This window comes from Rattus norvegicus, chromosome 1 (genome assembly GCF_021556685.1).
Source record: "Rattus norvegicus strain SHRSP/BbbUtx chromosome 1, alternate assembly SHRSP_T2T, whole genome shotgun sequence".
NCBI classification, from domain to species: Eukaryota; Metazoa; Chordata; class Mammalia; order Rodentia; family Muridae; genus Rattus; species Rattus norvegicus.
The window spans coordinates 187,308,267-187,321,519 of NC_141534.1; the positions used below are offsets into that span (position 1 = coordinate 187,308,267).

General features: G+C 42.7%; 1 protein-coding gene across 2 annotated transcripts in view; it reads right to left on the reverse strand.

Moving 5' to 3' along the window:
- Positions 1–13,253, reverse strand: part of Dnah3 (dynein, axonemal, heavy chain 3) — a 173,101-nt gene that overhangs the window by 85,312 nt on the left and 74,536 nt on the right. For both annotated transcript variants that reach the window (NM_001427640.1, XM_087586794.1), the window contains 6 exon segments: positions 2,045–2,174; positions 4,202–4,307; positions 5,428–5,528; positions 6,928–7,169; positions 8,852–8,963; positions 12,747–12,881. In NM_001427640.1, coding sequence (NP_001414569.1) covers positions 2,045–2,174; positions 4,202–4,307; positions 5,428–5,528; positions 6,928–7,169; positions 8,852–8,963; positions 12,747–12,881 — 826 coding nt within the window.

The window sequence follows — 13,253 nt, forward strand, 5'->3', positions numbered from 1 at the left end:
ACATGTGGAGATGGAGGAGAAGCTCAGTCCTCACCTTATGACCTTGAGATGGGGCTCTTGTTGCTCACCCCTGTGTATGTTAGTCTATCAAGCCCACAGGCATCTGTGGATTCTACTGTCTCTGCCTCTCATGTTGGTGCAAGAGCACTGGATTTACCGACATGTGTTATATGCCTGGCTTTATATGGTTTCTGGGGATTTGAACCCAGATCTTTAGACTTACACAGCATACACTTTATCCAATGAGCTATCTCCTGAGTACCCAGAGTTTAATTTATGAAAATAAAGCAATACTTAGAAAGTCCCCACTTCACTGTTAACTGTGTCACATTTTTAGTTTATACAATGTTTTGGGGGAAGATAAGCTATAAAAACATGTTTTGGTGCAGGTTGATGTCATTATGCAGGCGAAGGCAGACAAGATAAAAGAAGGCCTGTCATTGGATGAGAAGGAAGGGAGGTGGGAACAGAGGTTTTAGAAGGGAGGGAGAAGAGGAGAGAGGAGGTTGGAGCAAGGAACAAGGTGCTGAGAGAACATGGTGGCAGATGTTAAGATTCTTCTCTGTGAACGCATAGTTACAGGTTGTTATGACTATTCTTAAGGGATGGGTGTGTACAGGATTTTGTGCTGTCTAGATGGGAAAATTATATCATCAATTGGATCAGAGGATATTGTGTGGTGTGTTCTTTCATGTGGCAACTTAATTGAGTTGAAGAGAGTATATGGTGGCAGGACGCGCAGGGCCCACCATGGAATTGGGATATGTATGCCTGGCGTGGTAACAACAGGCCCTAGGAACTGGATGGGTAGAGAGATTGCTGACGGGCTCAGAGAGTAGTGGTCAGCCATGTGAGATGGGATGGAGTGGTGAGTGAGGACAGGGTGGCTTGACAGGGTGCCACGTTGGAATGGCCTGTGGACTGCCTGGGTCAAAGAGAGTACTTAGGGGCATCGTGGAGCCACTGAGATAAATTAGTGCTAGTTCCAATGGGCCACTGGAGCGGAACTAGAGAGAGAGAGAGCGAGACCGCCAGGATACATGCAAAACCATACAGCTGATTTTTATTATTTACCACAACATTTTGGTACCAGAAGTTATAAAGGAGGTTCGTTTGAATTTGAGCTGTTATCTTGAAAAAGAAGAGGCATCCATTAAGAGTTCTCCAAATGCACATGTCTTTTGTCATTTGTAGTAGATGTCAGTGATATCTGATGGATGTGAAAGCAATTACAGAGATGTGTGGTTACACCTCAGAGGTACGTTAATCACAGAACCTTTGTCTCCTGAAGAAATTTTCTGGTTTGAAATTAATATTAGTTCTCTTCTAATGTATTTGTGTGTTGTAAATTTATATACTTATAATGTAAGTTTTCTGTGTGTGCATGTGTGTATGTGCATGTGCTTGTGCATGGAGACTAGAGGTTAACCTTGGATGTTGTTCCTTAGGTGCCATCCACCTTGTTTTTTGAGGTAGGGTCTCTCATTGGCTTGAAAGGTGATAACTTTTCTAGTCTGGTTGGCCAGTGAGACCCAAGGAATCCATCTGTCTGAATCTTCTTTGTGCTGAGATTACAAGTGTGTACCACCATACCTGATTGCTGGGGATCAAACTTCATGCTATTGTAGCAAGCATTTCTGAGTTAGCATTGAGTAGGCTATCTCCCAGGCCCCATAACTTTCTGAACAAGTGAAAAACATATCTATTTTTCCAAGTAGATTTTCAGAGAAACATTCTAATGTGTCATCAAAATCTCTGTGTGGAGGAGAGGCTCAAGAGCTGTTTCCTCTGTGTGGATGAGGAACTTTAGGTGGGAGAAGGAAGGAAGGGGTAAAGTTTACACAATCACAAACCAATATGAGACAAAATGCAAGGTTCTTCCCATCAGCTCCACTATCTAAACGGCAAAACACTCAAAGCACTCTTGCTCTGGATAGAGATCAGGTCCCACAGTAACTCAAGAGGAAGGAAAGAGGGATGAGAGTGAAATCGTGAGCCAAGACACAGCCAGCCCCTGTGGACTAAGAAACACGGGGTCACTTACCAAGCAGGGAGGAGTACAGCCGCATCATTGAGAAGGCAAGATGGATGGGAGAAGTTTGCACCACAAATTTGCTATGGAGCCGATTAAAGTCCAGACAGGGCTGCACAAGCCATGTGAACATGTCCTCAACCTGAAGGAGAGAGCTTCATGAGACTGTGGAGACAAAGAGCTTGACCCACCTCAGAGGCTGGAGATGCCGGTGCAATTGCTGGCTACTCTTAACTGCTGTTTCAAAATTTACATTTTGGGGTTTTGATCCTTTCCTGGGTTAGTCATGTGATACTCTCTCAGGATGCAGGGCTACAACAGTGAGTAGTGGCTCCCCAACTGTCACGTAGCCAGCAGGGCAAGAGGAGAATTTTTTGCAGTATACCGTGATGCTAATCCATGGGATTTGGTACTTTAGATAGACTAAAGTTGTGTTTTTAAACTTACACTATTTTCAATGTGCAATGAGTTTCCATCGTAAGTGGAGTGGCATCTGTATTCATTTAGTGAACAAATATTTATTGGGTATTTACTGGTTGCATTGTGGCAAATCTGCTTGGGATGAATATTAGAGAAGACAGACTCAGGCCCCTGCTAGGAGGAGGAGAGACAGACCATAAGCAAAGAGCCAAGTATGTTACAGTCACAGAAAGAATCATCAGGAAACAAAAACATTAAATGGTGAATAACAGGAAGGGCTTAAAATGAGTCATGGAAGGCTTCTTGGAGGAGGGAACAATGTTTTCCTCCTGTGGCCGTGGGAGTTAAACCCAGGAGACTGCAAGTGCTGGGGCTACACTGCCTGGCAAGGAGATTATGGGACCCAGTGACAAAGGTCTGACTTGGGCAAGATGTCTACATGAGGAATAAAAGGCACAGGTGCTTTGAGGTTGTGAAAACTGAGTTTTGTAGGAACGGAAACAAGACAGGATGGCCCAGAAATGAGACTAGGCTGGGGAGGGAGCCAATAGGTCACAGAGGCAGGCAAGGCTAGACAATAGTGGATCACAGGCTCCAAAAAGGAGTCTGAGGAGGACATGGTAGAGTCCACAGGACTTAGTGGGTATGAGGTCTTGGCAGCTGCCAGTGTGTGTGTGTGTGTGTGTGTGTGTGTGTGTGTGTGTGTGTGTGTGTGTGTGTGTTAGTTCCTGGGAGTATATGTGAACTGGTATTTCTATAAATGCATGTGGTCATGGGATTGTCCTGTATAATCTTTCAAAGTACTCCATAGTGGGAGAAAATCCAACCCTTGGCTTCTTTCACAGGAGACTCTCCTAAGGACGTTTACTCCAACAAAGAAAGACAAGAGACCCTGTAAATACAGGATCTCCCTCCCAGCTTCTCTAGCCTGACAGTGTAGTCAGCTACCTATGGAGTCTGAACTTTCCTACTTCTGGTATACTGATTTGTTAATGTATGTGTATGGTATGGGTGCATATATGCAAAACATGTGCTTGGGCATGTGGAGGCCAGAGGTCAGTCTGGACATCTTCCTTGGTCATATTCCACTTTCTCTTTTGAGACAGGGTCTCTCTCTGAGCACAACTCACCAGGTTGGCTAGAATGGCTGGCAAGCCCCAGAAATTCTCCTTTCTCCTCATCTCTGACACTGGGATTATAGTTGCATGCCATGCTATCCACCGTTCATATTTTATTTCTCAACATGGGTGCTAGGGATTGAGCCCAGCTCTCCAAGTTTAACAGCAAAGATTTTAACCAACAAGAACCATCTTTCTGACTCTCCTACTTTCTTAGGCTACGAGGAAGGGAAATGTGACTCATTTGTTGTACCATTTGTAGGGTGACAGCACAGAGGGACATAGCTCTTCTAAGGGGTTGTCTCTAGAACTGTGGCTATAGATAATTCTGCTAGTGGGATGATAGAGTAAAAAGCAACACCATGGTCACCATCAAGAACTGTCATTGGCTCTGGTATTCTCCATGGACTGGGGTAGGTGGAACAGGAAGAAGAAATACCATGACAGGTTATACCATGTCATCTCCACTATATGAGGAAAAAAGTTAAAAATATTAGGCAGCCGGGGACAGCATAATGGGACTGTTGGGGAAGATAGACGGATGATGAAGATAGAGGTCAGCTTGCAGGGTCCAAGAGAAGGGAATTAAGAATGGGAGCCACATGATGAAAGGGATGTCTCAGAGGCTTACCAGTTCCGTGTGTTCCTTGTTGAGACAGGGGGGCAGAGTATCCATGTACGAATCCTTCAAGGGCTTCCAGCCTAGCTGGTGGGGCTCCATGTAGATCATCCCACACCTGAAGGCATGGACAATTGGGTTTGGTGTGTGTTTGCACAATACTAACACTAGCTGATATTTATTGGCACCAACATGGCCATGTCGTATTCTAGGCTTTATCCAGCTATATGACTCCTCTCTCATCCTATTTCCCTAAATTAACCAAGTGCTTAATCACTCTTTCCATGTAGAGAATAGTGCCATGAATCTTGACTTCTTTTATTAGTCATTAACATTCTATATGTTCATAGAATGTACATATGTGTGTATATACACTTATGTACATGCAGTTTGAATCTGAGTATTCCCTATAACATTATATTTTGAATGTTGTTCCCCAGCTGATGGTGCTATCTGAAGGAAATAGGTCAGTAGGGAGAGGAGGGCCTTGGAAGGTTATAGTCCCACCCTTGGCTCCTGCCTTACTCTACTTCCATAATGTGAACATTTCTGCTACTACGATATGAATTGTTCCAGCTTTCCTTTCAGCCATGATGGACTGACAGTCTATAGACTTTAAGCCAAAACAATCCCTCCTTCCCCCTCTTCTCGCTTTGTTTAAAGTTTACTTTTATTTTTAAATATGTATGTGTGCATATGTTTGTGTGAGGCGTATGCTGCATGTATGCAGGAGGACAAAGAGGTCAGGAGAGTGTGTTATGTCCCCCTGGATATAGGCAGTTGTAAGTTTCCTTACATGCATGTTGGGAACTGAACTCAAGTTATCTAGAAGGGGAACAAGTTCTTGCCATCACTGAGGGGCTCCAGTTCAGCCCCTTTTGTAAGCTACATTCCTCCTCCTCCCCCTCCCCCTCCTCCTCCTCCTCCTCCTCTTCCTCCTCCTTCTCCTCCTGCTCTCCTCCTTCTCTTCTTCCTTCCTTGCTTTCCTTCCTTCTCTCACTCTCACCCTCCCTCCTTCCTCTCTTTCTTTCTTTCCTTTCTTCCTCCTTTCTTTCTTTCCTTCCTTCCTTTCTTTCTTCTCCTCTTCCTCCTCATTCTTCTCCTCCCTCCCATTCCCCCATTTCCTCATCCTCTTTCTCCTCTCCCTCCTCCTGTTTAGTTTTACTTTATTTTATTTTTCCCTTCATATCCAAGCATGTGCACCCGTATGAACACAGGCACCAAACACAGCAGCTCACCTGCTCACGGTGGCAGGGGAAGCCTGCTCCAGATCTGCTGGCTCAAAGATCAGACTCATCTTGGAGCTCATCTGTATGATCTCTCCACTCATTAAACACAGCTGTAAGCGTAAGGTTTAGGGGAACACAAGGTTAGATTCTCCACCCATTAAAAGTGCAGGGGAGGGTTGCAAGCTAAAATTCCATCTACAAATGAAGGGCCACAGTGGAGACGAAATTAACTCAATAGATCCTACTCATATGTGTTAAGCACCCACTATGTGCCAGGCATAATTCTGAGTGCACAGGATGAAGCAGACAGTAATTCCCATCTTCTTTGGGTTTATATTCTACCAAAAGGAGGAAGGTGATAGGCAAAGTATAGAGTGATAAAAAATGTTCTGGAGGAACAGAGAGCAAAAGGCTTGTAATTTTTAGGTAAAGAGTATCTGGCCTCACAGTGAATTACGGCCTGAGATAAAATTGAGGCATTATCAATGCCTATGAAGTGATTTGATCTTTATTTGCATTACCACAAAATTCTTGTTGTTATTTCACATTCTACTTTGAGATAGATCTCACTATGTTGCCCATCCTAGCTTTGAGATCGCCTTTCAGTCCAGGCAGACCTTGAACTGATGATCCCTGTCTCAGCCTCCTGAGTAGCTGGGATCACTGGTCAGTGTCACTAGGCCTAATGTAACATAGAATTTAGCTGCTTATCTTCACAGGCATATCTTCTACCTGTTTTATTGCTTAAGTTTCTGAGAAACCACTGATTTTGAACCTCCTACAAGGACTAACCCACAGCTGGAATGAGGAGAATTACTCCTTAAATCCCTCTTTGGGTGGAATGAGAGACCACTAGAGGTCGTCTTGTTTGGCAGGCCCATCCCTGAAGCACTCAGTGAAGATGGTCACGTGAGCCTCAGAACATCCACTAAGGGGATACATAACTTGCCACTTGGCAACACAGACCCAAGTAAGACATTTTAAAACCTGAGCCCTGGTCACTCAGGGGAGAGTGAATGTCAGCTATCCCCGTGGTTCATCCAATTTTGTGGTAAAAACCTCTGTGTATCCTTGGCCTACGCCACTGTATGTGTCCCCAGAGGGGTCACAGCTATTGTAGGACTAATGTCCCACCAGTTTGTATCAATTCTAAATAAATAAAATAGACTCACACCAGTGACTTAGCTTGACTCATTCATTTAGACTCTTTATGATTCTGCCTACAATTTTTATACTTTTTGTTTCTTTGTGGTACTGGGGACAGAACTTTGGCCCTATGAGGCAAGTACCCTGCTACTGAGCTACATTCCCAAACCTTTCTATTTATACTTTTAATCTCGAATCTTACTGACTATAAGTACAAATGGAATCATAATTAGTGAACTGATAATTATTATTTTTGCGAGGGGCATTTATGCTAGGGTAACAAGTCCATGACTTTGTAAGTTTTGACTATTCATAAATTAGTTTTTAATCCACCCACAAATAAGTAATGGGCTTGGTAGCTACCTTTTTATTGTCATCCAAGACAGTGTTCATATTTTCGATCCAAACAGCATCTACTGGCCCATCAAATATAATCCATTTGCGTTCATCAGTTACGGAAGATGCTTGCTCCCGGAAAGCATTGGCCAGGACACCATCTGTCCACTCATGGCTCACAGCATCAAAGTAGCCATACAGTTGCCCCATTGTGATGGCCTTGGGGTTGATGATCTTGAACTCCACAGCAAACTCCTCCATCTGGTTGGCTGGGTGAGAAAGTCCAACCCATTAGAAAGGCTTTGGTGAGATCAGGAATTAAACAAAAGACCACCAACTTGGTGAACCAGCAGTCTAATGAGAATCTATAAAATGATACTCAGTCCTTATAAAGATTGGGGTAGCTGAATAGATTAGGCCTTTTGTTGTATGTTATCACAACCATCAATTTGTAACCACACTTTCTTCTGAGTCTTATTTCAAACTGGGTAAATGTCAGATTCATAAGTAAAGAAACCTACTTTGTCTGAGAAGAACTCAAACATTAAAGAAAAGAACCAGCATTCCACCTGCTCCTCTTATGTGCCTGGGATCACAGCCATCCTTGGCTCTAGCCTGGAATGATATAACCCAATAGGTGAAATGATTCTGGGGCAATCACTGTCTCCACCACTAAAGGAGAGTCTTAATGAATAGTCACTGATGTGAATCTATTTTATTCATTTAGAGATGATAAAAACTTGCAGGACATCAGTCATACCATAGCTGTGACCTCTCTGGGGGCACATACAGTGGCATGGACCAAGGAATACATGGGGTATTCTTAAAGTTAAAACATTAACATTTATTCAAAAATGGTTTTACCTAGGTGGAGTGGTACATAACTTTAATCTCAGCACTTGAGAGACTAAGACAGGGGGATCATGTATTTTAAGACCAGCCTGCTATAATAGTGAGCTTCTGTCTAAAAACTTAATAATAGTTTAAAACTCCAAAACAAGTAATAAAGAAAACTTTTTTTTGAGACAAAATCTCTCTATTTTGTAGATCTGGCTGTCCTGAAACTCACTATGTAGACCTGGCTAGCTTTGAACTCACAGAGATCTGCCTGCCTCTGCTTCCTGGGGTTGGGATTAAAGACATGTGCTACCATGCCTGGCAAGAAAACATTTTTAAATGAAACCTAGGTCCTCTGGAAGAGCAACAATCACTCTTAACCACGGGGACATTTCTGCAGCCCCCCAGCATCTCCCAATTTTAATTCAAGTTCTTATATAAACTCATGTGCAGCATAGGCATGCTTTTAAGAATGATGTGTTTGCATATTATCCAGAAACAAACATACAAATGGAATAAAAGAAACCTAGACAGTTTGTTTAGTGGTAAACATAGCTTCTGTTTGTTGAATACCTAGAATGCTCCATGTATTTACCTATGTAATCTAATTCTCAAAGCAATTCCATCCTAGAGCTGGGAAACAAGAAGAGAAGAAAGTTAAGTTACTTTCCTAGGTTTAAGTGTTTATTCCAAGGATAAGTTCTTATCCTTTACTCTAGGAAGGAGGGAGACAAGGAGGAAGGGAAGGATGGGAAAAAGAAGCTTGGGAACACTGGGAAAGGAAAGGAAGCATGGTAATTTCTGTTTTTAAACTGATTTTGCTTAAGTCAACAACAGTAGTGCTATTCTCCTTGAGGAACGGCAGGGGAAGCCACTGTTGAGCATTCAACAGTATAGCTCAAGCTTCCATGCCACGCGCAACAAATTCCTTGTTAGAAGACCCTGTGTCCCAGCCTTTAATTTCTACCTGCAGACATTTGTGTGCTGTCCTCTGCTTTTAATGCATATACTAACACCTAGGTTGACAAAGCTCATAGCCTGGCATTGTCTCCACAGAGTCAGGTAACTGTGGAGGAAGTCCTGACCTCCCTGAAGCAGAGGGTGCAAGCTTTACCTGCATGTAAATCACCCAGAGCTGCAGCCAGAACCTTATAAGCTGATGTCTTGCCACCCATTGGATCTCCAACAATCATGTAGCCATGTCTTACCAGCATCATCTCATAGATCTGGGAAGAGAAGTCGTACAGGGAGTTAATTCTGGTGCATTGCCCTTTACTATAAGTGAGAGGTTAATGAAAGGCAGATAGCAGATTTTCAAGGTCACATTAACTCTTATGAGCTGCAGCCCTTTCAGTGGTCTATTGTTAAGAGGTGCCTTAGATTGCCTAGGATTTAGGAGTACTTTTGTTCTTCAATCTATATGCTAATTCTCACGTGATTACTCAGTTGACCCCATTGAATGCATCCGACCCCCTGGTGGAAGGAGAGAACCAACTTTAGAAGATGCACCTAACCCTCCAGAGACTTGAGGCCCCAGAGAGTGCTGAGATCTGGTAGAGTGGGTGTGGGTATGGGTATCCTCTTGGAGGTGAGGTTAGACCAGGAGAGGGATAAAGTCTGAACGGTAAAAACAAAAACAAACAAAAAAATTTAAAGAATGAATAGAATAGAATAGAATAGAATAGAATAGAATAAAAAAATTATCTTCTGACTTCATCAATGGTGTGCCTATATACACTTAGTCAATAAAATAGAAAAATTTAAAGTTTTAAATTATATGAAATAAGTATGTTATTTTTGGTACACTAAAATCATTTGATACATTTACAGAATTCTATTGTTCAAATCAGGGCAATTATATTTCTATCTTCCAAGATAATGGTTATTTTTATGAACTCACTATAATTAAAAAGTAGATGGTGGCCACTAGAGGCAGGAAGGGAAGAGGGGGAGTTGGGAGCTGGAGACACCTCAAAGATGAGGTTGGAAGGATTACCTGTAGAATTTTATAGTGGGAACTACGGTTCTCAACACTTCATTTCTTAAAACTATACTTACTTAAAACCCATATTCATAATTTATTAGATATGGCATTTACCTTTAAAGAGAGAAAGGCAATAGGAATCATTTTAGCAACCTGACGTTTCTATTGGAGGTCTATGCACTGTTCTGACCCGACTGCAGCTCTCCGTCGATGAAAACTATTTTCAGAGCCCGGTTCAAACCTATCAATAACATGCCATGTGATTCCAGCCCCTACCCTTAAGTACTGTAACAGTGTGGATGAGAATGTCCTCAATAGGCCAAGGCATTTGAGCACTTGGTGCTCAGTTCATGCCGTTGATTGGGGGGGTTTTAAGTGTGACCTTGGTGGAGGAAGTATTGTCACCCAGGATGGCTTTGAGAGGTTAGAGGCTCTCAGTGCCAGTGGCTGTGATGTGAGCTCTCTGCTTCCTTGTCCTGTTACCAGGCCTGCTGCCTGCTGTCATAACTCCCTTCCCGGACAGACTCTCATCCCTCAGGGATTGTTAAACACCAATAAGATCCTTCTTCTACCAGTTGCTTATATTATCACAAGAACAAAACAGTAAATTCCCAACCATCAAGAAAGCTTTATGCCCAAGTATGTTTGAGAAAAATTTATAGTGAGCAGAGGTTCAAAACAGGACCCTATTCAAGGCATCCCTGAATCGGTTGCCTCCAGCCTTCCTGAAAATGGTTGTGAGGATAGCAAGATACAAAGAGGCAGGTAATCCTGGATGTCTTGTTTTTTGAAGATATAACTTTATTTTTGAGAATTGGCACTAAACTACATCAACGTTTGCCTGTACGTCTGCAAATACTTTGAAATACATTAAGAGCAAAATGGATGGATGGATAGATTGTTGGGTAAGTAGGTACATGGTTGAAGAGGTGGATGGCTGGGTGGATGTATGGAGGATTGCATGCATGCTTGGGTAGATGGATTGATGAGAATGGATGAGAAAGTAATAAAGCAAAATCACAAAATGTTCACTGTAAAATCTGGGTATTTGTAATTCTTTCCACTCTTTTGAAGTTTAAAATATTTCATAATAAAATATTAGAAATGAAAGCACATGCCTAGTTAAAAGCATGTGTAAAATAAAGAAAAGAAAGCCAGATTCAATAGCAGGTTAAATGAAATATGTAAAAAAATTCCACCTGGTGATATGCAGGGGAGGAAAAATATTGGGGTAAGTCATTCTGACCTCAGAGTCTGAAGGCCTGGGTCCTTCCTTGACCTTTGCTTCAATTAACATTATAACCTTGAGAAATGACGAAGCTGATAAACATAGTGACGGAGTAGACAATACAAATATAGCACCATGCACCGTATAGTGCTTTCTACACATGTGTGCTCGCTTAGCAATCACTCTATAGGGAAACTCCTTCTCCTCCCATTGTACAGGTGAGGAAGCCGAGGCCCAGATAGGTGAAATAATTTTCCCTAGATTCCACAGAAGGATCTTACAGGAGTGAGATTTGAACCTGGGTCTACACTAATCCCAAATGTAGTTCCTCTCTGAACCTCAGTGCTTTTCCGGGGTATAGATTAGCTGGTATTTATGAGTCTCTGTGACCTTCTGTGACTCTGATATGAGTGCGCAGATGAGCCACAGTTTTTTGTTTGTTTGTTTGTTTTTTTTTTTTTTATTGTGTTAAGTTGTAAGTTGGTTTTACATGGAGTGGTCCTGGAAGGGAAACACTTCGACTAGCATGAAGCTTTATGGATGCTCTGTAAGGTCAGGCTGTACACAGTTGAGCTTTTTGTCAGACGTCCTGTCTGTGGCCTACTGATAGTACAACCCTAGCTGTCATGAGAGGGGTGGGGCTGATTTCATTTCCACTTGGTCTAGGTTTTATCTCTGTAATTGGTTCAGAGTTGGTCATGTGACATTATCATACTCATTTACATTTTAAGACATGTATTTGTACGCGTGCGCGCGCGTGAGCATGTGGACAAGTACGTGGAGGCCAGAAACTGAAATTAGGTGTCTTCTATTGCTCTCTACCTTATTTTTTCCATGTCGTTTGGAACCCAAGCTCCCTTATTCAGATAGACAGCTGTCACTGAGCTCCAAGGCCCACCCATTTTTTTTCTTTTTTCTTTTTTTTGGAGCTGGGGACCAAACCCAGGGCCTTGCGCTTGCTAGGCAAGAGCTCTACCGCTGAGCTAAATCCCCAATCCCGGCCCACCCATTTCTGTTGGCTCCTCCCACTACTAATTCACAGAAGTGTGCAGCCACCGGTCCTGGCTTTTATGTGGGTACCGGGACAGAACTCGGGTCCTTATGCTTGCACAGCAGCTGCACAGCAGCACTTTTCCCACGGAATCACCTCCCCAGCCTTGAGACATTTGATGGAGCCACTTAGAGCAGGCTGCCTTTTCTTTCTACAACAAAATAAGTTCTGAGACTACTGGGGTGAGATGTAAGGAAGGTAACTATAAATGAAGTTTAAATTTGGGGAGGGAGGCTGGGCTCACAGGCGAAGAGAGCTATACTCCCCATGTAGTTATCCAGAAACCTGGATCCCACTGTGCCCAAGGCTATTCCTGTGCTTTTCAGGTTGGATGAATAAATACCGCTTTTTGAGGACTAAGGCAGTTGGAGTTGGCATTTTAAGGTGCAGAGTAATGAAAAGCTCAGTGTAACCACACAGTTTTCCCCAAGAGAGATGACCATGGGAGAAGTGCTGGTATTTATCTTATTTTGCTCTGTTCTTGTTACTGTTTTGAGATTGCAACTGTAGCTCCTGGGGAATACACATGTATAAGTCTCATGCCTAGGTAAAATGTTGGACCATACACTTCATTTTGTAGACGTAAAGGCTGATGACATGATAAACTGTCAAGTGGGTCTTTTAGCTCATTTGCTACTCAGGCTTTGATGGTTGCTGTTAGTCCAGCTCACATCTGCCCTAGGTCTTTCTAGTTCCTGACTCCAGCAGACAGCGGGTACACCCCCACTCAGACGGAGGAAACTAACCTGGATAATCTTTCCAATGAACCAGGGCACTGGCTGTAGCTTCATATTTCTGATGTTGTTGTTCAATGCTTCCAGGAAAACCTCGTAGTCTGGCTTTGGAAGAACAACTCCAGGAAACAGATCTGAGATAATTCCCTATAATACAAGAATTCAGGAGAAATGGGGCGGGGGAGATGGGGTGGGGGAGGGATACCTGTTAGGTTAGCTCACCTTTTCATAAAAAAAGATCTACCAACAGGAGAAATGTTAGGAAACTTGGAACACTTATTTTTTTTCCTGGACTGAAAGTTACAAATGCCAAATCTATGAACCACGATTTCCCTCCCAAATAATTCTAGAAGCCAGAAGAAATTTAACAGGCCCACGGTGCTGTTTTCTGGTCATGCTACAAACTAATGAGATGGACAATTCTTGTCTTTATAGTACTCACAGCCTGATAAAGAAGATAGGCCTTATATTAGTTATAAAAGAAACTAATTCCATTAGTTAAAAACCATGGCCCAGATC